Below are 25,195 nucleotides of genomic sequence, written 5' to 3' on the forward strand. Positions count from 1 at the left end.
TGCCCCGGCGTAAAGTGTCAGTCGATATTCATTTTATTCGCCGGATGCCGTTTGAAAGATGAGACAGTATAGTGTAATGTTAATTTTCTCCTCGCGAGGAATCCATTCGGAGGTGAATCCGCGAAGCGTAACGAAGGCTCGCTCGGATTGAACCGTTGTCGCTCTGAGGTGTATATTTTTTTAGGAAGAATATATTTTTAGAGAAAAGTTTATTATTTATATCTATTATATATTACTTATCTGCCTATCAAAATGCAAAACGCCTTTTTTAAATCGAGACACTTTTTAAAAGTGAATTTGAAAAAGCATGATTTATCCAAAATGTCAGTCCACTCCTGGTTACTTACAAACTGTTCAATATTAATCGTTTTAATTTGTATTATGTATGTTAAATGTCTTTGTAAAAGTGCTTGGGAGACGAGGGGCGACGCGAGTTCCGCTTGGCAGTCATTTGGGACTGATTGTATAAATTGTACATTACAAAATAATTTATCATACAATAAAATCTGTTTCGAAAAACGGCTCGTCCTTTGCTTTATCACCTTTTAGTCTCCTTCCTATCATTTCCTTGTAATGCTTTGCATTGATTCCACTTGGATCTGTGACTTTTATTTTCATGTCGTGTTCTTCAATCTCATGACCTTGTTTTAGAGATGTGGCTGATGAAATGCTTTTTTGTAGTTTTTTAATACAGCTTATTTCTGCAACAGACAATACAATGTAACATTGATTACAACACACGGTGAAGAAGAAAATCAGGAGCTTAAATTATGAAAATGAAACAAAAAAAATACCACTACATAACAGGACTTAGGTAACTAAAAGTCTTTACATTGTAACTTGTTTGAAGCAATTGAAACACTATTATCAAATCCATAAGTATGTCAACACAATAATTTTAGATTCACTCGAATCGGCCGATTCTATAAAACATGAAATCTACAGTTATTGCCAAAATACAACCTGAAACCTTGAATCTTTTGAGAATAGCCTTTGCAACAAGCCCGAAACGTCAAGGAAAGAAGAAGGAAGAATACACAGTGACAACACAAAAATCTATTACAATAACAAAAGCAACCATGAAAGTCTCAAAGATTATACATAAAACTGGAATTTGTTATGTATGAATGAATGGCATTGCTCTATTAATTACCCACTGCACATGTTTGACTTGTACCGGATCTAAAGTATTCACATTATAATACAAATTTAGTTTATGGCTGCGCGTGAAAAAAGTGTCAATAATTATTATTGAATATATTATATTATGATCAGCTAAGTACACTCAACCAAATACATATTTAAATAAACAATCACATACGACATGTAGGTATGTAATGACAGCTGACGGCCCGAGATGGGGGCTATAAACAACACTGTAGGGATCATTTTTCAATGCACTACCTACAGAAAATTAATTGTGCTATGGCTACCGATTCAACCACACTAGACTCTAGTTATAGTTCAAACTCTTTGTTACAACAGGTAAAATTAAATTGGCCCTAGACATCATCACCCCATTTCTAATATGTAAGAGGAAAATCACATCAATCAGTGGCAGTTTAAAGGAGGCACTCACTTCATTAGAAAGTTCCGAAAATCTAAACACATGCGTATTTTTCACAATCTGAAGTTTTTCAATTTAAAATATATGTTTGTAGCACAATTTTTTTACTGTATTTTAAACATAACCTGTAATAAAATACTAACAAATAAGAAATGTAGCAGATACGTTAATCTGTTAACGCAATCTGTTAAATGCATTGATGTAGATATTAGATGCAATTAAACTAACTATTTTATGCAAACAAAAAAAAAGATTTATAGATTGATTGGCTTAATATCCACGGAAGTCTCAAAATCAGCCTGCATCAAGGTCTTAAATCACCGCTGGTATTCAATTATTACGAGTAACTCGGTTAACTAAGGAATAAATCACACTTAGACAATAACTTAGAACTGGACTGACACTATTTACCTGAGGATACAATTCTCTTAATTGGACTTCCTAAGGCAGTTTCGACGATGCGTATTTGTTTGATTACATTAGTTAATTCTTCCGGCATGAGAGAGCATCGATGGTCTGATCCTCTTTGAGATTTATCTAAAGTGAAATGGCGCTCAATCACCTAGAAAAACAAAATACTATACGGACACACCAAAATTATTAAATAAAAAGTTTTAGTTGAAATATTAACACATTTCAATTTATTAGTTTTCGAAAAAAATTCACAGACACTGGTTGGGAAACACTGCTCTAAGTGTATAGATAATCCATTTGTAAGATGACAAAATTATGCCCACCTACTGATATTAACTGTCAATATTCTTCCTCCAAGGACAATAAATTAATTAACATAAAACACTATATCGTCGATGAACTGTTAAACCCTGCGATGTTACAGTTTTGTCAAATTGGTTTATATAGACATGGTCAATAATAAAAAAAAAATATAGAAACTTTCAATGTAACATGTTTCATTTTAATAAGTTCATTACATCTCCAAAGTACAAACACTTGATGCTATGAACTAGAGGTGAATTGGAAATACTGTCACCAGATTGTGTACTCAAGTCATAATCAGTATGTGTGGCCCAATAAACTTGTTCCAAAAAACTTGTGATGATATCATTTCGAGTCGCTCGCTAGTTGGTAGACTTTCAACACTATTGGCATTAAATGTGCGCGAGCGAGATAGCACTTGATTACAAGTATATTTTAATTTATTAGTCTATATGCATACGAATGACATAATCTTATGTATGAACAATAGGTCATACATTTTGTGTGCAGCACAGGCTTGTTATGACTGCTCAAAACATGTTAAAAATAAAAATAAATCATTTAAGAATAATATTATAACCCAACAGAAAAACAACTCATAAATTTAAAGTGTCTTTAAAATTTTATAATAAATGGGACATTCCGAAAAGCTGAGCTTAGTGTATTTTTAGCGATTCTATTGAAGCCGATATATCAAATACTAATATGGAGTTAGTTTTAATTCCAGTTGAGTATGATACTTTTGTCGCATACGCACGCCAAACACTCTATATAGTATTCCAAATACTAGTAAGTATTTTGGAAGAAGTTTCGATACTAAGTATTTTTTTATACTGGTAGTAAGTATACTTAGTCTTCAAAATCGACCAGTTTTCCACCTCTACTATGAACCCCTCACTACCTATTATTTAAATAAGTAAAAAATTCAGTTTTGCCACATTTTATTTTCGACGATATGCTATCATGTTTGATATGCATTACCTCCTATCTGCAAAGTGTCCACAGTATAAGCGTGGAAATTTGTTCATTTATATTCAGCCTCATAGAATTTAAAAATAATAGAAAGTATAGAATTGGTATTATTGTGCTATGCCATACAAATATTAGTTACTATTATAGACCCAATAATTTCATAGTATTTTATGTAAATAAAACTAGTTTCTCAAAATCTAAAATTTCATTACTTATGGATGGACTAATAAGTCAATAAGCACTATTCGTGACAATTGCATTTTAAGTATTATCCTGGCAAATTCTCATATTGTTTTTAGGAGTCAGATTTAGAGATTTTCAGTGATTTAGCGCAGGTTTTCTCAAACTATGTTCTGCGGAATGTGAATAGGGGTTCCGCGCATACCTGGAATGGTTTTATAAACTACAACGGCTGCAACAAATTCAAACATGCTACAACAAAGTCAAATTCTAGGAACAGGCTCGACGCCACACCAGCTATAAGAATTGAAATTTCAATAAGATTTGCAATTCAATGACTCAAAATCATCGAAGTCATTAAGAACTTCATTCACTTAGATATATTTTTATGTGTTATGTTTTAAAAATAATTACTAAATGAATAATTATTGATTTTTCTCATCTTTAAAAATTACAGTCGAACTTGGTTATTACGAGGAAGATGGGACCGACGGAATTGCTCGTTATAAGTATTACTCGTTATATTGTAATATAATATTTTTCGCACCACGTTCTTTTTAAGCATAGAACATAAAAAATCTGAAAACCATCGTAAAAATCCCTGAAACAAGCATGGCATTCATAAACTACAAAAAAAGTTGTTTATTGTAATGAGCCGCCAGCGCTGGTAGGTACCTACTAACTTGGAACTACCTACTGACTAAGATTGGATTTTTTACATGCAATTTCAAATTTGCAAATTGTCGGCGAAAACACCAATTAGGTACTTAGACACTTAACTAGTGTCATAAACGTAATCCGATCCCGGCGGCATCCTGCCCGGTCGGGTTTTATTGCTTAGGGTCGAAACGATCGACACATTAACAGTTTTAAGAAAATTTTTGATGATATTTTTACTCGGTATACCCGATAAGTAGCTCGCTATAAAAGTGAATAAATGTATGGAGAAAATCATAAACTAAAATGTCAACAAAAGTTACCTCATGACATCCGAGATCTCACTATTTCCGTGATTGTAATAACCGAGTTTGACTGTATATTGATTATGTATTATTTATCTACCCTACACAATAAAGAAGGTGTTCCGTTAAAATTCCAGGATTTGCAGGAATAGTTTAGGAAACTCTGCTAGCACATCGATTCAAATAATGTCTAGCAAAGAAAAATATTGTCGGTTCAAGAGAAAAGGAACATTCTAGAAAATGTGAAAGAACACGACATAATAATAATATGCTCCAAGCTAATTTGCATGATTCATCAGACCCTCCAAAAACGTTCAATGTAATTTGTTATGTACAGAATATGTTTTAAATAAATAAGTATATTAGTACTTAAATATATTTATAACTAGCTGACCCGGCAAACTTCGTACCGCCTCAGAATCAATAATCTTGTGTTAACTTATTAGCTGAATTAAATCCAGTTTTTTATTAAGTTAAAATGAATAAGTTCAACAAATGGGCAAAAATCAAATCAAAATGAAAAGTATTTTAATTATATTGAACTGTACACACACGATGACCGCGTGGATTAAGCGCCGGTCTATAGTGTCGAGGGTCCCAGGCTCGAATCCTGGGTCTGGTAAGTTCACATATTGTAATTCAATTTCAATTCAATGGTGACTACCGAGCCACCTTCAGTCGTAAATTGTGCGGTGGCAAGCCAGGCAGATCCAATAAGTTTAAAAATTCAGTTGGATAGTTGGTTGCTTCGTCTTCGTTTGTTACACAGTCGATAGATTTGAAGGAATGCAGTGGACCAACGATTTGATTTTGAATTGTGAAGTTTAAGTGATCCACATCTTTGTTCTTTACCGCAAGAATGCTCGTTCACTCAACCAATTGTCATGTTTGTGATTAGCAATGATGTTTGGTAATACTTTGTTGATGAGTTCGTCCTTAGTTAAATTTAGAAAAATTCAGCGGAAACGAAATCAATCCGCTCGATTCATCGACAGGAACACGGCCGTTACCGATAGTCAGCAATTGCTTGGAGAAATCTTCGGCAGATGGATCGTTTAGCAATGCAACTCGCATGTTTGTCGTCAGCTGAAGTGTCTTCACATAGTACCAAAGAGTCGATGATTTGAGGCAAGCATTTATTTTATCAGCAGCGGTCGATCTTGGAATGACTGGTAGTGTTTGGCGAAAATCGCCAGATAGTAGAATCATTGCGCCTCCAAAACTTCTTGAGTCATTGCGCAGATCTTTCATAGTTCGATTGAGTGCTTTCAATGCGCGTTTGTGCGTCATTGTGCATTCATCCCAGGTGATGATTTTTCTTGCTAACAAAACTTTGGCCATTGCTGAGTATATCGCAATGTTGCATGTCGGTTTTTCAGTCAGCAATTTCAACGTTGAATGAGGCGTTCGGCATCCTTCTAACAACGTGGTCGCTATCCCAGAAGAAGCAACTGCTACAGCATTTTCGGATCTCGCACGAACAGTAGCCAAAATCAATGACATGAGGAATGTCTTCCCAGTTCCATCGGGCGCGTCGAGGAAAAATAAGCCACCATTTCCATCATCAATTGCCTTCATTAACGTATCGTACACTTCCTTCTGTTGAGAGTTCAACAGTGGTGCATTCGTTCGAACTGATTGGTTCAATGCATCTCGATCATATTCACGATCACGTTCCAATTCTTGATTGAAAGCGTCGTTCATTCCATGAAGTGGCGTTGGCATTCCTAATTTGACTAAAAAACTGCCACACATGAGGTAACACATGTATTCGATTAAAAGCAAAGCCTGGTTATGTATCTCCTCATTCACCTCGAGATCGGGATTCTCTGAACTGACACGAATTCGATGTAAAATGTCTTCTGACATGTCATCCTTGTATTTGTTTTACAGTTCAGGTGGATTCGATGGGAAGCATGTCGAAATAATGATAGTAAATAAAGTGCGTATCTGACTTAGAGATGCAGAAACAATTGCTTCAGCGATTGTCATATCGCAATGAGTATCGTTTTCAAGAAAATTCAGCTGTTGACATGAAGCACGAAATGTTGGGCACACCACACCATTGTCAGTTAGACATTTCGATTATCATTCTTTCTTTTGTTTGTTTGTTTCTTGTTTATTGTTTCTGTCATGTATCAGAGATGGCGTTGTATACGGGTTTAAATTTTTTGTGATTTTCTTTTATTTTCGAATGCGCGAATGGTTCATTGTTCAAAATGTCAAAATGTATGAGAAAATTAATTTTATTCATAATTTTCTTTTCCGTGAATTTTTCCGATGTTTTAATAGTTATTCTGCTTTTCGGGGCTGAGACAAATCCAACAAATCAAAGATCGTAAAAATCGGTCCAGCCGTTCTCGAGTTATAAATGGTGTAACTAACCCGACTTTCTTTTATACATATAGATAATAAAAAAATATTGTTTCAGAAATATAAATAAAATCATGCTTATAAGCAAAAAATACCTTGGCACCGAGAGCAACTGCAGCAATTGTAACCGTTGACCCCAATTCGTGGCCCGAATAACCAATATTTATATCAGGGAAACATTTCTGGTAATCCACAATGACATTCAAATTGCAATCATCGTAAGGTGCTGGATAGGCAGACACACAGTGCAGTAAACAAAACTGAGTGTGGTATTTCTTTACGGCAGAATAAATATTGTTAACGTCTTCCTTCTCTATCATGCCTGTGGATATTATTAGAGGAACATACTTCTTCGCAGCGTGTTCTATTAAAGGAATGTTGTTGGAGTCTCCAGAACCTATCTTGATGAATGGAACCTTGATGCTGGCCAGAAAATCAACAGACACCTAGGATTTCATTATCACAATTAATATTAGGCTCATTTTATAACATTGCGTGGGTATGTTATGGCAAGTAATGTAGGTATGTATGTATGAGGTGTGGTCTATTGATGCTGTGGATGTGGAACATTTCCAAAAATACTTGATAAAATAGTATATTAAGTATATTATTGATAACATTATGTATCTATTGAGCAATTGGATGGTAAGAAAGAAATACATATTTATAGTACACTTAGTGTAAAACCTTGAACCTTAGATAAATAAATATTAATATTCATTAAATTAAAGATTTACGTAAGTAGGTATGTATGTTGAAAACTAAATTTCATGAGAGCGAAAAATTATAATGTACCTAAATTAAAGATTTATTTAACTATAAATCAATATTAATTTATTATGAAACTTAATACTCAGTCATTTACCATATCCATAGCTGAAGCAGAAAAAAGAATTTCATGATCATTAGAAAACTTTTGCAATTCTAAAAATTCTTCATCTGTAAACTCCAAATATTGCTTATGATCTCCGTAAGTTTTTCCCCATGAATTCACAGAATTATAAGGTCTTGCAAGGGCTCCGAAATTAAATTTTTCTGTTATGCACGTTTTTTGGAATTTTACACAGTCAGCCCCACTTTTCTGAAAAATAAAATGCTGATGAGCAATATTTGTAATATTTATATTTATTTGAAAATGAGTGATACGTCGTGTCGATAAAAAAGGAAACTGTAATAATGACGTGTCTACTTCTACTTACCTTTGCCTGTAGAATTAGCTGTTTTGCTGTATCGATGTTACCTTGGTGATTTTGGCCGATTTCTGCAATCACAAAGCAACTGTGATTTTTTCCAATACTTTTATTACATGATAATTTCAAGTCATTTAATTTAAAAGCCATTGTTATCAAGTTATTGTGTACACAGAAGCCCGCGCCCAAAAACATATGATACTACTCTGTCGGTAAAGTAGACACCGCTTTCGTACGTTTCCGATAAACAAACTTATTAATTTTGTAATTTTATCGTGGGTTTTGTTTCCTCCGTTTCTTTCATTCAATTTTTACAACGATTAATTTGTGACCCATCACGGCTAGTGTTATAAAAGACCTGAAATTCAGGGACTCGAATATGTGATAAATATAACCATAATATAAACAGTTTACTCATTATGCGAATTATATCTGAACCTATCTGTCAGTTCACAAAAATTTCTCAAGGTCAGGACGACGAAATTGTTCCAACGAGGGTTGTCTCGTCCCGTAGAAATAGATTACTTCAATAATGACGATCGAAGTTCGGTGACAGATTACAAGTTACGAATTTTACAAGCATGGAAACGAATCAAGTCGGAAGATACGCCGTGAAGGTTAGAATGCCACCTCTGCAGGATGTCCCGAATTCAAAGAGGTTCAAACGGGACCAAGTGCACGAAGTGCCCAACACAACAGACGACGACAATAGTAGAGAAAAACCTAATGTCGGGATTCCTAATGAGGGCACAGCTGTCTCAGATAAAGTCATAAAACGTGCTGGACCTTATTTGTTGGGCCCGAAGTTAGGACCCAGTCCTGTCAGAAGTATTGTGCAATGTTTAGCAAGAAAAGAAGGGACGGATGACTTTTATTTAATCAAAATACTAACACTTCGCGAAGAGGGCCAAATAGAGACTCAGGACGATAGACAGGGGAAGATGTTGTTGCACACAGAATATTCTCTTCTCTCAATGCTTCACGATCAAGAAGGAGTGATCCATCATCATGGATTGTTCAAGGTACGTAACATTTCATAATTGTTTCTAAATTCACAAGTTTTGTACTTAATGGTGAATTTACAAGATAGGATTAAGCTAATGAGAGTAAATTAGTAACCTTTTATATAGCCTTACTCTTAGGTAAATCCTACTAAAAGATATAAACTACTTATTTGTAAAATATATATATATTATACAGATAAATGATGTGCCATATTGCACCACTTCGTATATACACATTGTTTTATCATTACGTAAACAGTTTGTTACAATTAATGTATTAAGTACTTATATGGAATACCTTTTTCCGTAGGGGAGAAAGTATATCTATGAAGTATTTCACAGATATACTTTCTGTGATGTTTACATTATTATATCAGTGGTAGGTTGCCAAAAAAATGTAAACAAAACCAAACTTAACCTAACGCAAACATAGTCTAACTGACGCTAACCTAACCTAGTGATGTTTAATTAGAAAATATATTATTTTCAGCCTGTTTCCATAACCTTTCCGTCTGAAATGTATGAAAATACAAATAAAATGCATGGTTTTTGGCTTGTCTCCGTAACTTTTATTCTGTGAAATGTGTGAAAATATATTTGGTTATCGTGCCGCAGATTTTTGTGGAAACAGTTTATCCCATGTAGACAATTAATATTAAATACCCTTTTCTGTCGGGGGAGATGCTTTTCGGTCTAATAATTGTTCATTTAAAGTTTTGATATTTTCGTACATTTCGATACATCATTATCACACACTAAGGTTAGGTTAGATTAGTTTAGGTTTGGTTTGGTCTAAAAAGAAAGTTATAAAGGTCATGCAGTCATCTGTAGCATCATTATTATACAGTTGCTTGTTAGACGGCATCCCGTAGCTGTGCCGTATACACTCTGTAGATAGTATTGTGCGCCTTTCTACGATGATGGAATCCGGTTGCCTTGAAGAATAGGCGACCCAGATTGATGTTCTCTTAAGGCATCCGCAGCACGTGGCCGAGCCAGATCCAACGTCGCCTCTTCACTCTCAGTATGATGAGAGGTTGCTTGGTTCTCTTATCTTCTCGTTACTCCTATAGTCATACCATCGCAAACATCTCTTTTCGAAGCTCAGTATAACGTTGCTCTGAGCCTTTGTAAGGTGCTGTGATTCGCTACAGTAAAGCGGCACCATTAGAATATAAACGTCGAATAGGCGGCAATTAGTTTTAACTGACTACCAGTCGTGAGTCCCAGACACTCCGCATCGAGTGGAAAGCTTCGTAGTTTGAGTAACAAAATTTGGATACTAAAATAAGAAGCATCTCTGCGATTGAAAAGGCATTTATAATGATCTCTTTGTGGAAAACTGTTTTGCGATGGAAAGTGATCAATGATGTAGTCTGATATGTCAATGATGTGGTCTCATATGTCATATAATGCACTTAGCCTTATGAAGATAATAGTTAATTAGTGAAGAATTTTAGATCTTTCCCTTTACAGCAAGTAATTCAATCATTTGAAAATATTGTATTTAGTCTGTTTCATATTACTGCCTGTTTTGGTAAATAAAAACTTATTTTGAAGAACATCCCTCATCTCAAGTCACCGCATGCCACTGAATAGTGTGTATTGTATTTTTAGGATCAAGCGTTAGGAGAGACAGCCAACCCGTCTGGCTCGGGTTATATTTACACTGGCAAGGTGAAGCAGAGGCTCTTCCTCGTCCTGGACTGCGTGAGCGCTCACCACTTCAGCGAAAAGACCAGCGATCTGGTGAACCTGCAGCACTATGTTACTAAAGTCAAGAAAGTACCTGAAAAAGAAGCCATCATGATCTTTTACGATGTCGTTAGAGTCGTAGCAAATTTACATAAGGTATGTAAAGAAAATTAATAAATTAAATTATTCTTTATATTGGATTGAACTGTTGAAATTGGATGACCCTAAAATGTAAAAACCATTTATCTTACATTGAAACACTGACACCTAGTACACACAAGCTCGTGGCACATGAACACTATACACAAAATTTTATATTGTTGGATTCTTCATTATAAAGAATACATAATATCACTAATTCAAAGGTTTTGTTTTTGTTCCTTTGCTGTACAATCTGAGAATATATCAATACCGGTATTTGTCAAAACTTATTATAGAAAAAAAGAAGTACCTGTCAATAAATATAACTATAAAAATCTATTTGAAACACTATTTTATAGCAACCTAAAGTACCTACTTACCGACATTTATTATGTTGACGTTTGTAAATATGTATAGAGCATGATATTTTAGAATTGTTAATTTTTACAAATACTGTAATTCTGGGTACAGAAAAATCTTTCTGAAATTCAACATTTGTTGGATGTACCACAGTGGCGAAGGGTGACTTTTTGAAAGAGGTAGGCTGTCGGAGTAACCATGCTTGTCATATATATTTACGGGAAATAAGAAGATAACCCAATATTACTGATGAATACCTACGCTAAATCGATGAAATTTCAAAAGCTTATTTGGTTTGTTATAATTAGTTTATAAAAATAAGCAATTGGTTTGAATTACTCATCTATTTTCCTAAACATTTATAAATGTAACATACGCTCAAAATATAGTACCTACCTATCATCTTTGAAAATATCCGTTGTGTATATATTATGTTTCATAACAATTTATAGTTTAACCCGTAAAAATAGACATTTTAAAATACTTCTATATTTAAAACACTTATGTAGGTAATATCAGATATATAAATTGTCTAATGAGTGAACTAATAGGCAAATAAAAATAACGAGATAAATTAATTTATATTTTGAACAACAATCAATACATATTTATGTGATTGAATCCCATGGAAATTATTTTTTAAATTATCTTCTTATTAATTATTTTGAATAAATGTGCTCTAGCGATGTAAGCGCTAACGAAACAACTTGTAGATTTGTATGCGGAACGCCAGACATTTTGAAATTATGAGAAAAAACTTCATATTGAAAAACGCGACGATTCACGCCAAAATAATCCTATACAATATGTGAAGCGTAATGCGGTGTTTTATTTTTTTAAATTTTCGAGGGATGCCATAGATGGTGCTTATTGAAATATGTGAAAAGATTGTAAAATTATGACAATTATACGATAGATGTCTTTGGGCATATTGAATATATTGTTATTTGTGATTATATAAATATGTCGAAGAAGGTAGGCTTTAAATAATTGCCTAGTATAGAATCTTCGCCACTGATGTACCATCAACGTTGGTTTATCAATTTTATTTAACTTTTGTTGGTTTCGTTTTGGCAGCATAAAACTTAAAACTAAATTTAATATACAATATAGTAGTAAATAATGAAAAAGTAACATTAAATTAATCTTTGAAAAATATGTGTGTATGCTTTCTTAATACCGAAAAAACAATATATTTTGAAACGGTATTTCGGTATCGATAAATAATTGAATACCGGTTTTGAAATACCGGTATTGCAATCCCTAAATATGATGTGGATCTTCGTCACCTCATGAAGGCCCTAAATAATAATAATGTGTATTCTGCAGGTTGAAATATTTTTTTAATAAAGCCAGTAGACAATGGAAAAAGTATAATGTGTATAAATAAAAACAGAATATTAATTTTGAGAAATAGATACTGTTACCTCGGCGCTCCTTGAAGAAGTGTACCTCTTTGCCGGAAAGGACATTAGGAGGATATGGATTATTGTGAAGTAAAAATATGAAAAGTGACTGCAGCTCACATTTACTCGAACATCTCAATTATTAAAAGTTAAAAAATTATAATATGTTTTAACAGGTTTATATGGCGACAAAATATTTATTTATCTCTGTGGCCAGATAAGTCTTGACGGTGGTGAGGAAGTGTTTAAATGTTGACCAACTAGTACCAACTAAAAAACAATAGATCTTTGATGAGACAAAGGTTATTATGGTGAAAATTAATGGCACGACAAGGCTTCATTCCACAGATACCTTTTGTACACACTGAAACATGTTTGGATAACTCGAAACTGGATAAAAACACAAATTGTTCGGTTGCGGCACAGTGATGTCTTCATTAATTGGTGACGATTGATTATCGATTGACCTTTTCTATGGATTAATGTTGTAAATTTGTTGTTTCAGAGAAATATTGTACACCGGGATCTGAAGCTTGGCAATATAGTTTTAAATCAACGAACGAGACGAATCACTATTACGAACTTCTGCCTCGGAACTCATCTAGGGAGTGAAAAAGACTTACTTAAGGATCAGCGTGGTATGTTTCCTTCCATTCGATTATCATTTTAAAATAGTGTGTATAATTTACTGATAAGAGACAGCAAAGGAAACCTTCTCTATATAGACAGCATATAGATATTTGATAATGAGGATGAAAAGATTGTTTCTAAGGCTAATGATTGAATTAGCTGCATGTCATGCATTGCAGTTTTAATTTCAGAAAACTTAATACTATTGTCATCCGTCTCTGACAAAAACTGCAATAATTTAAACACTATTTTATATTTACACAATCTGTCAATTTGGTGAATTATTAAATGTACAGATATTGCCAGGATAAACCCTAAAACTTGAATTTATTATGAGTGATTTGTTTGTTGTTTTGGTTGGATGTACTACAAATGTTGACATATTCGACTTGTACCGAATTTAAAGTAACACTATAATACAAAAGTAGCTATAATGTAATTTTTAAGTTAAAGATATCAATAAACGTAATTCGTACAATGTTATAAAATATCACAACAGGCTGTCAACTTTCAATGCACCAATGTATAGAATATTTTTTTTTCTTTGGTTTCTGATTCAACCACATTGAAACTATTGTCAAATCGCCATTATTGCGCCTGTACACGTGCATGGATTTATTGGTAGCAATAGTGTGTATATTAAACTATCGTGACAATAACTGTTTACACGTAAAAGTGCTGACTGTCTCTCCAATCTCATTCTTCAAGAGTAAGCGAGACGCGATGTTGTCATTTTATGGTACTACTTGACAGTGGCGAATATTCCATACTAGGCGATTATTTAAAACCTACCTTCTTAAGAAAAATATTTTTTAATTGTATATTGACATATTTATATACTTCATCACTTCATTATTTTATGTTCTATAAAAATAATTTATTTTGCCAACGAGAGATGTCGTATACGTAGGAATGTATTACAGTATTACACAGTTTACAAAACAATCTGCAAAGGTATTAAAAAATATACCACAGCGCACCATCTATATTGACGTAAATGACGTAAATGAATTTCCGATTATGTGTGAAATAATTCTGAATTTTTTTCGTATGGACTTTACGTCTCGTAACCTCAGCAAGTCTGTTGATTTGTATGAAATAAGGTAAGCTCCTATCGCAGAGCCTAAAACATTCGAGAATAATATTGTTGTCACGACTGCGCACTTTGTCCAAAATCATGAATAATTAGATAATTAAAAAAATAATTTCAACGGCGTTTAATCGCATATTAATAAATAAGTAAGAATAGATTGTTTTTAAAAATAAAAATAAATTTTATCTAATGATTTTTGATGGATACCCATCAAAAATCATTAGATAAAATTTATTTGAAAAATACGTAATTTAAACACATCGCTCATTTTTATGTCGTCAATGAGTTTTTAAAGTTTCATTGAATTAGTGTGTCGTCATTTATTAGTGTGTACCTATTCATTAGTAGTAAATATCGTACTATTCTCGTAAGTATACCTGACAAGTGTGCTCTTTTTATCAGATCTCCACAGCCTACCTCTTTCCAAAAGTCACCCTTCGCCACTGCTATTTGACAGGTTGAAAAAATCGGTTAACCTCAAAATGTGTCACCGTGGTGTAGCTTGTTTTTTTGCCGGCAGGTTCGCCACTATCGTTCTACTGCGCGGGCGCAGATCGAAAAAATCCCAACTGTCGCATGAAAATTCAGAAACTTCCTAATATTTTTGATTCATGCATGCAATCTTGCAACGGCAGGATAATACATTTTTTTGTTACGGCTGTGATAATACATACCGTCAGCAATAAATCCATGCACATGTAAACGGGGTATTAGGTTTTTATATCTTCTCTAGGCATGGTGCAAGCTCTTTGTAAATTGCCATTTTTGCTTTTAATCAGTGCATGTGGGGCAGGGCCTCACAGAGCGGAGGTCCATATTATGAGGCTATTGGTTTCATAGTCATTGAGTTTATTATAATATTGTTACAGTTGCCATCGTGGACTGTACTTACATCAACAATATTGCATCGCTTTCTCTCATTCAGCGCTCCTCCAACTATATCTGGTTTTCTTTCAATATAATGAAACTTAACGCTAATGTGATACTATAATAAGTGACTTCTTAGGTATTTGTAGAAAGTTAAAATAAATATTTCCTGGAAATAAATGTTTATTATTGACTATTTTATATTGATTTTTTAATAAAATAAGGATATGTTTCATAAAAATATGGTATCAGTAAATATTATTTTATTGAGTTCATTGGTTTTTTTATTTTTGTAAACTTTGGATAAGTAGGTGATATTTATCTTCAGATTTCTTATTTGTTTACATTTTTCCTTTTCAAATACGGCAAGGAGTATGTATCGACATTAAATAAAGCCATTATGAAATTATACAAATAATAGTTGCTTGACTTTGATTTTATTCTTTTTCCTGTTATATTAATTCAAATTTTCCTTGTTGATTTGATTGGGCCTACAATATTAAATTTATTCAACATCTATGACCATATTTTACATGCCAAGGCTGTTATAGTATTTTCCTCGTAATGAAAGCATTCTTATTTGGAGATAAAACGATCAGCTTTTTTATGGTAACCCAACAAAAACAACAAACCATAACTGGGTGCTAGAATTAAACTAATGCATGTGACCAGTGGCAGCCGGTGATTATGTGATTGTGAAAATAAAATGATAAAAATCATTTTATTTTGTTTTAGTCGAAAAACATTTCACTTTTGAAGGAAGCTATCATAACAGTATACTCATGACGAAAACGATTAGCACGGTTTCTGTTTTATAATAACGTAATGTTAATTTTATGTAAACTAATTATATTGTAGATGCGCAATTGATTTCTGCTCACTGCATAGCGGTTGTGGCTGTTGGCATTTTATGAGTTTATGGTTCACTCATCAATAAGTGAGTGATGATGTTGAAAATCTACGAAGAAAAATGATCCACGATGTTAAGCGATGTTTCAAAAAATTGCAGACAGTGCAGTGCACTAGTAATATGATTTAGGTCAGCTGCCATTGCATGTGACATAATAACTATTATAGTTAACAAATAAGCTAGGAGCAGTTTTCATATCACCACACACTTATTTATGCGTGAAACAGAATTGAAACATGTTTGTATGTATAGATATAAAATTTTTATTACCAACATTGTCGTCTATCCCATGGGTATGGTGTATAAAATGTTGTTACTATTTTCATCGTAACCATATGTGAATTGAATGTTTTGGTAGCAGACATAGTGGTGATTCCTAGTTTTATTAATAGTCATGAATCGACAATAAAAATTCTTTCAGATTGCAATATCATGGATTTTTTTAATGATTGCCTCTGCGGTGTCATTTATCAGTCTTCAATGCTGATGTAGAGTTCCCATGTTTTTCGTCGGCTTTGGTCTTTCCAATTGATAATTTTTTTAGATATTTTATCACCATTTCTCCAGCAAATGTGAAAGTGAAAGTATACAATTCAGATGGCTGTCAAATGTTTACTAACCGTTCGATCCGACAAATTTTTTGGCAGGAGTCGTGATTTTACTTTATGAATCGAGACGTGTCGGAAATTTAACAAGCAATTACCCTTATATTGTTCACAATAAATGTACAAGCTGACTGTTCAATTTTCAAGCTTCTGTCATATTTTGTTCAATAAGGTTGTTTTAAACAGGAAAGTTAAAACAGTTAATTAAATGTACCTAGATGAATAAATCACATTAATAATGCAAATGTGTAAAATACAGCAACATTTACTTTAAAGGTGGACGTGCTCAGCCTGGGTCAAAATGGAGCTTTTTTTCTATTTTCAAAGCATGATCCTGGACATACCTTAAACGTTGTAGATAATCTATTTATATAATTTTGAAGCCTTATTATCCTTTATATTTATTTTAAACATTTGATGACTGCATAAAGTTTTTTATTACATAAAATAGTATTCTTTTAAACCTCTCGCTCTAGTGTTTTAGAATATAGTCATATTTCAGTACATAAATGTGCAGTGGTGTTAAGATTTTTTACGTTTATTAATTTTTAAACGCATTTATAAAACCATCAGTATAATTTATATCGACATTATTATAGTGAAATATTTACGATAAAAATTATATTGATAATTTCTGTGATCCCAAATTTGACAAGAATTAGGCATTTTATTATTCAAAAAATGGGCAAGATTAACACATTTGAAGACAATTCTAAAGATGCTAATTATAAGCTATGTCTTTGATCATTCAAGTGTGTTCAGTCCATGTTCAAACACGCGCGTTAACATTATTTTACTCCCTACTTCAATTATAGTTTGTCAATTTATGGCTACGGCCGTATGTTGTAGCTTAACCACTGGGGAATGCCAAAAGAAATGGCGTATTTCAAAAAAACACTACTTATTCTTAGGTCAATAATTATTATAAAGCAATCATTATTCGTAGGATGTTTATCACACTTGAATGGTCAAAGACATAGCTTATAATTAGTATCTTTTGAACATTTTTTGAATAATAAAATGCCCAATTCTTGTCAAATTTGGGATCACAGAGATTATCAATATAATTTTTTATCGTAAATATGTCACTATAATAATGTCAATATAAATTATACTGATGGTTTTATAAACGCGTTTAAAAATTAATGAATATAAAAAATCTTAACACCACTGCACATTTATGTACTGAAATATGACTATATTCTATAACATTAGAGCGAGAGGTTTAAAAGAATACTATTTTATGTAATAAAAATACTTTATGCAGTCATCAAATGTTTAAAATAAATATAAAGGATAATAAGGCTTCAAAATTATATAAATAGATTGTCCACAACGTTTAAGGTATGTCCAGGATCATGCTTTGAAAATAGAACAAAAGCTCCATTTTGACCTACGCTGAGCATGTCCCCCCTTAAGGCCATTCAATTTTAAAAAAAGCTATTAATTAATAAATAAAAATCTGATAAGAAAGCGACTAATTAGTAGATGATACAAAGTTTTGTATTACATAATATTATATCTGTTTATCTTTTAGGATCTCCTGCTTACATATCTCCGGATGTTTTAATGGGAAAACCATATCTGGGAAAGCCCTCCGACATGTGGGCTCTCGGTGTGGTCTTGTACACAATGCTCTATGGGCAGTTTCCCTTCTGTGACACCAGTCTTACGCAACTGTTTAATCGAATACAAGCAGCCAACTATAATATACCACCGTAAGTTCTTGTTGTGTACCCCTAAAATCTTGAATTAATAATTTGTAATGTAATATTTTAGTAGTACTCTATGACAGTAGTAACTGCAAATATTATGGACAGGTACCCATAAGTCGTCAATCTTTTGTAAATTTGCTTTAGCTTAAATTAAATCACTAACATTAATTATGAAGATGTGAAGATATAAAGATGCAACAACTGTAACAATAAAAATTTCGTGATATTATCTACTGTGATAGATTGAAGGTTAATTTGTACATGCCAACATTGGTTCAGAAAATTTCCCAGTGGTGGTTTTTACTTTTACTGTTTAAAGTGGGTGTCCTACTGCATTCAATAACGATGCTTTAAAATCCCCGTGTTAAATTGGATCCAAGAATAAACTTGCAAGAAATTGCTGAGACCATCAGGCCCACTTGATTGATAGTGCAAAGACAGGACGAACGAAGCAGGCGGTGCTGATGTGTTAATCGCACGTCCCATTCTTGTTTCCTGCCCAATGCCTTGTTTACAATGTGGTATATAGGGAGATAGATCAATCTAAAATCACTGTTCTCAGGAGAGCCAAAAGAAGATTGAGTTTAAGACAATTATGTTTCTCTTTGAAATTTACGAATTTCAGTGGTGTCGATCGACTTATCCCCCATATACATATCCATTATGAATTTTTTGTCATATTCAACTCATTAAAAAATTTCAGACGTAGGTATCTCTTTTTTTCTTTCGCACACAGAAATAACTTCCTACAAAAAAAAAACAATAATTAGTGTAGTATATAATTATAAAATAATATATTTTTCTGTTCACAGAGACGGCAACACTGTTCAAGTATCTGAGAGCACTGTTTTTCTTATCCAGCGTCTCTTGGTTAAGGATCCAAAGCACCGACTACTCGCTGATCAGGTGCAGTTACCTCATATCATTATTTTATCACTTACCATAAAAAAAATGTCATTTATTTAAGGTCTTCGTTGTTCAATCAAAAATTATTACTAACTGAACTTTGGTTCTGTGAGAATTCGCCAACGCTGGCAAAAAAAGATGACCTTTGTTGTAATTGAGTAAACCATATTGAAATAATCATGGTTTTTATGTATGGCTGTGGTAGGTATTTTATATTATATGCAATGATATATTAAATGGACGACTCATTTCATACCCGGCGCGCACGAGAAATTGTGCATGAAAGTCATTCACAGATGTATAGGTAGATGTCACGTGACCATTGACGTATCCGTTTCCATTATGCGATACAAGCTTCGAGAATTTATAGAAATATAACCTTTATTGTAATGGCGTATTAGTGTCATGACTCATTGCGTTAGAAACAGATTCTCGGTTACTTACGACTTCTCGGAGATTAGACGCAAGTGAGCCCAGCGAATCACAGGCGACTGACTGTCCAATGGTTCCTGTCATTCAATTGCATTGAATAAACATTCATCAATATCTTAAAATGGCATTTTATAAATAATAAATAATACTAACACATGCAAAGTGATATCCCATCTTTCTTGGAGTGTTTAGTAGATTTTTTTACAATTTTTAACTAGGCACATTGGCATTTTGTAACACAATAATAATGGTGGAGTCGAAACATGACAGTCAGAAATTTTGTATGGGCAGACCCAGCGGTGTCGCCAGACCGCTTGCAAGCAGAATGTTCATTTGAGCGTAGGATACCGATATTAAAATATGAATTTCGCCATCCGGCAGACCCGACACAAAGTGAGTGTCATTTTATTTTCTAGATGCTTCGTCCATATTAATGTCATTGATTATATGTATATAAAATGATTACAAAATATATTCACAATTCAAATTGTCTTGTAATCAGTAAGCCATACATATTAATTAAATTGAAGATATTTGACTTGTTTTGATTTTGACTTTGATTTGTTTTAGTCCTGTCAGGGTTTAATTGTCTTTATTGTCATTAGCACGGAGATAGGTACCCTAATGCTAAAATAATATTTCTCACAGGTGCTGGAGGCTCTTTCTGTCATAATCAGCACATACACCACAACTAATGGTCCTGTAGAAGATCTGCAAGTCGTGCCCGACATACCGCTGGATGATTTGGAGTTGTCCGAAAGCAGCAGCAAGTGTTGTGATAAGGCATCAAAGTTTGCGGAGGGCTTGGTTGGCGATTCTGCATCAACAGTGGTGGCTAGTGCCGACTCGAAGGGATCCAAAGAGGACGCACTGTTGAGAGCCATCAAAAAAAGTAGACGGGTATGTATACTTGTGACACTTGGGATAATAGTCAACCTTTCACTGTGTAAGATTTTTCCTGATCTATTCACGCTAAAATCTGCTAAATGTTTAAAACTGTTAATTCAAACTCGAGTATGATCTAGTTTTGTTTCCCCATTCGACAAATTAATGAAAAATAGTTAGCCATTTCACGTTGATATTTATAAAACAAATTTTTCAATTCACACTTAAATACTAGTGATTCATTCTCTTTCCAATGGTTGTTCTAATGACATGTTTAATATCTCCTTTGGATACTCATAGTAAATGGACTTTTTGTGCTGAATACTCAACTTGCCTTGTATCTTTTTTTTATAATGGTAAAAAAAAATAAAAGGTCTTCAGAAAACAAAATCACTGATGTGTATGCGAATATTGTGTTATAGACAAAAAGGAATTTGTACAACTTAATTTTATAATTTTTCTATGTTTGGAGAATATTGTGGTGTTGAAATTTTATTTTTTGTTGATTTTCTATCATAGTTTTTTGAAATCATCTCATCTATGTTAATGAAATATTTATTTTTATATTACAGGAAGAACTGCGTTTGGTGTATATACCGATCACAGATTTCGTGTCACTTAACTTACAAAACATTCCTTCCACAAATGTGAGGATTCCATCAGCCGTGGGTGAAATCCCGAGCGAGGCGCAGTCATCTCCAAACGGAACGGGCGGACAGATACCTGTCCAAAGAATCGGCAGAGACGCCCGACCACTAACCCCCAATGAACTCTCACGATACCAGCACATGTTCGCCTCCAACATGGCGCCGGCCACGACTCCGCTCAGAAGTAGTGATATTTCTTCCCGCAGGACCAGAGCCCAGGTGGCGGCCGGCCGACATAACTTAGTGCCATCCGTGAATGAAACCAGAGAGAGCGGATCGCGGAGGATCTCCAACCAGAGCGGATCCAGGCACTCATTTAGAATCAGCATTTCTAGACCCACGGTGATGCATCAAGATCAGGCTGCTGACGGAGAATCACCGTCTGTGGCCAGAGTCAATGAAATATCACCCTTCAGATCTGCAGCCCAGAGAACGCACAGCAGTACGGTGCGATTAAATCATATCAATGCCGTTAATCGTAGAGAATCTGCAAGATCCGCCTCTTCATCTAATACCCCGTCGGGTGTAAGCAATATTTCAATATCTAATTCAACCTTCTCTGACACTTCAGCGATTTTACCATTGCGGACTGTCAATTACATTGCGGCTAATAGTATTAGGTACCTGAATACTCTATCGAGATCACCGAGGTCAACTAATATTCATCAGGATAATGCTGAAGAGGTTCGAAGTAATGCCGCGCCCGACAGACAAAATTATGCCATCAGTGTACCTAGAGAAAATGTCCCTGCGAATCCTGTCAACAGAGGTGAGGGAGAAGCGGCAGCCGTGATGGTGGAGTCCATATTCAGGGAGAGATCGCTTCGCAGGAGTCAGCGGGACGAAGGGAACTCAACAGATCCCTTCATGGGGTACAACTCTCCGTCTTGATCTCGAACAATGTTTCGATCGGACGATATGGTCCGTTTTGTTGTTTTTTATATAGATAATTAAACTTTTAAGTTCCAGGCGGGGGGGGGGGGGGGGGGGGCATATTTTTATAATTATTATTTTTGTTGTTGTTATCTGTTCGGATTATTGTCTTGTTTAAATTGGAATTATTGATTTCATATTTTTTGCTCACAATTGGGCATATTACTAAAGATATCAATCTGGAAGTTTACATAGGTAAATCAATATAATTATCATATTTTTTTGAGATGACTGATAACTTGGAAGTTTACTGTTGGGTGCCTACTGTCTTGTTTGATTATTTTATTTTATGTATTGCCAACAATAAGCGGCGTTTAAATTAATTATTTCGTGATATTACATTTTAATTGCAGTAAAACTTTGAGAATTTCTAATGTCTTGTTACTTTTTTTCATGTATGTTTATAATTTTTCGTCGACATTAATTCGTAATAATATAGTATTATGATCAAACAATAAAAATTTGAAAATTGCAGAGAATGACTTCTGTTATGTGTACTGAACAAGCTTTGTACTATTTATAAATTAGTTTTCTCGTTTCTAGTATTTTTCAAGCATATCCTAGTTTAATAATTTCTTCTTCTTTGTCGGGACAATGTGACTGAAGATCACAGCCTGTACGATTTGGCTATCACTCGCCTTCACCGTGGCTCGGTTTTACTCCTCTTGAGATTCAGCAATACGCAGGGCATGTATTAATGAATATAAATGTATTGTTCTACAGTGTCGACCTTGCTCATCCGCCTTTAGCACCAGCCCCTTTATTTCACTGTGTCCACCGCAGATGAAATATGTAGCGACAAGATCTAGGCATAGACTAACCAAGGTAATAACAACTCAATAATCCCAGCGCGACACATTCCACTCTCAGTGGGTCTCAATTCTATAAAGGCACAGATTTCAAATATGTCCGGTTTCCATCTTTTTTATTTTGTCTTTATTGTTCCATTTTCTAAGGAAAATTGGTTAGGTAAGTAAGATGTTTTTGCTTTCCCAAATTATTGCAGTTTATTAGATAGTATTTTTTGCTGTTGTTATTCTTCTTTTGACAGTGGCCTTGCATTTACCTTTATTATTGATGCTGGACTCGAGATAAATAATATATTCGCTGCCCACATTTATGTCTTTCAGCCGCAGACTGGATTGTTGCGTAGTATTGCTATGATCTATGAAGGTCAGATTCGCCATGGATATTTGTTTATCAGACATCTTTTTTTATTCTTTCTTTGCCCGGTGGAGCAAGATAGCTATTTTTAATTCACAATAAAAACTATTCAAAGATTAGACTACTTTATAAATTTTTCCTTTTGTGCTAATTTCAAACTGTAGTATTATGGTTATTATCTCCAATGTTAAACATATCTTCCTTACTTCACCCTATCACGCTCAAGAATCAGTGCATGGGGAAAGTACAATGTCACACAATATTCGTTGGTCCGGCAACACCATCCGCTTGCTACGTCCTGATATCTGAAGCACGTGGACCAGTCTTTTTTGTAGCGTTGTGCACGGTGAGTATGGCCAGCCGGGGGGTGACATTCAGATCATATGTCCCAGCCACAAACATACACTTATATTATTATTACATGAGTTTTTCAAGAAGCGTATAAAATTAAAAATACAATATTTCTTCATTAGCATTGTCTATTTGATTAATTTAAACTGAATGAAATTTGAGTGTTGTAGTATCATGTGATATACAGTGAAACCCTGATATTACGAAATGGTTAAAAAATTAATTTATCCTATATTAAAAAATGATGAAAATTAGTTTGGAGCTATGTCAGTGTGTTCTTTCATATTTTCGAGAATGTTTCTTTTCATGACTCAGTAGAACCGATAATGCTTTTCTTTGCTGAGAAGTTATTTGAACGAGTGCAAAAAAAAACAAAACATACAATCGCGTGGTGTAACCTTGATCTTGGACACTGCAGACATCTCTATAAATAAATGCACACATGCATCCGGAATTCATTTCAATTCTTGCCATGCCTATGAATTGAATGTGTTCAAATAAATTGGATTTTTAATTTGAATATTTCAGATGTAAATTGAGGGAAATAAAACCATAAAACTTTGAATTAAATGTACTAAAAGGAAACGCTACTGCAGAAACTACACCCAAATATGTAGCGGGAAAACGTCAGTTCCGGGTACCTATGTAAAATTGGGGTTCCACTGAAAATATCAAAATATGTATTGTGTAATAAAGGACTGTCTCATGTGGAAAGTTTTCTTTTTATATTATTATTTCGTGTTATCCACACGTGAATTTTGTATAAGAGACAACTGAAAATCAAATAATCAGTCCTGAAGGAAAGTGAATCGTCGATACTATTAGAATTTTTGTATTGCGATTAGCAATTTCATGTGCCAAACCCTGAAATGGTATTTCTTTGTCGATAAGTTAGCGTATTTTGGTATTTCCTAATATTATCTATCGATGTTGAATGCGTAATCGTCACAATATTTAAAAAAAAAAAAACAATAAATTTAGAAATTATCATTGTATAGAAAATCTAAATCGTATTCATGTTTTGATTCAATTCTATTGTACAATGTATATTTTTTTTATAAATTCATTTCATTAAACCTTCTGAAAAATATTTAATAATCTGTATTGATAGTCTAAGTTGTATGACATATTTGTAGATTATTGAATTGAATTTCTTGGATTGTTACGAGAAAAATTCTTATATTGAAATTTAGATTTGAAATTACTGCAAAGGAAAAATATTAGAATTGGATATGTTATAAAAATGGATAGCAACACTCCATTGTCGATGAAGTAGTATAATTATTGTATTATTCATTTTATCAAATAATGTTATTTTTCACTTTAGGTAATTGCAGTAATGAATGTTTGTCATGTTGAAATAACTTTTTCTTGATATTGTGAAATATAAATTTTCAATAATGATTCAAAACCAGTTACGGAGTTTATTTCTAGTTTCATTATCTGTCGTCCTATGATACTTTCTTAATCTTCCAGGAAGAGATTTATGC

At 33.7% G+C, this 25,195-nt stretch overlaps 2 protein-coding genes across 2 annotated transcripts; one reads left to right on the plus strand and one right to left on the minus strand.

Moving 5' to 3' along the window:
* Window positions 1-271: 271 nt before the first annotated feature.
* On the minus strand, window positions 272-8,336 carry NANS (N-acetylneuraminic acid synthase). The gene is made up of 5 exons (XM_085957331.1): window positions 7,971-8,336; window positions 7,637-7,852; window positions 6,867-7,217; window positions 1,979-2,129; window positions 272-701 (listed from the first exon to the last, which is right to left on the minus strand). The coding sequence occupies exons 1-5, from the start codon at window positions 8,154-8,156 to the stop codon at window positions 493-495; spliced, it is 1,113 nt and encodes a 370-aa protein (XP_085813457.1). The 5' UTR covers window positions 8,157-8,336; the 3' UTR covers window positions 272-492.
* LOC147065576 (uncharacterized) lies at window positions 8,185-24,661 on the plus strand. The gene is made up of 7 exons (XM_085957329.1): window positions 8,185-8,983; window positions 10,583-10,816; window positions 13,073-13,205; window positions 18,210-18,390; window positions 19,200-19,293; window positions 20,374-20,625; window positions 21,183-24,661. The coding sequence occupies exons 1-7, from the start codon at window positions 8,543-8,545 to the stop codon at window positions 22,146-22,148; spliced, it is 2,301 nt and encodes a 766-aa protein (XP_085813455.1). The 5' UTR covers window positions 8,185-8,542; the 3' UTR covers window positions 22,149-24,661.
* The last annotated feature ends 534 nt before the right edge of the window (window positions 24,662-25,195 follow it).

This window comes from Rhyacophila brunnea, unplaced genomic scaffold, assembly GCF_057557595.1.
Source record: "Rhyacophila brunnea isolate RB1 unplaced genomic scaffold, BYU_Rbru_1.0 scaffold_6, whole genome shotgun sequence".
Classification (NCBI taxonomy): domain Eukaryota; kingdom Metazoa; phylum Arthropoda; class Insecta; order Trichoptera; family Rhyacophilidae; genus Rhyacophila; species Rhyacophila brunnea.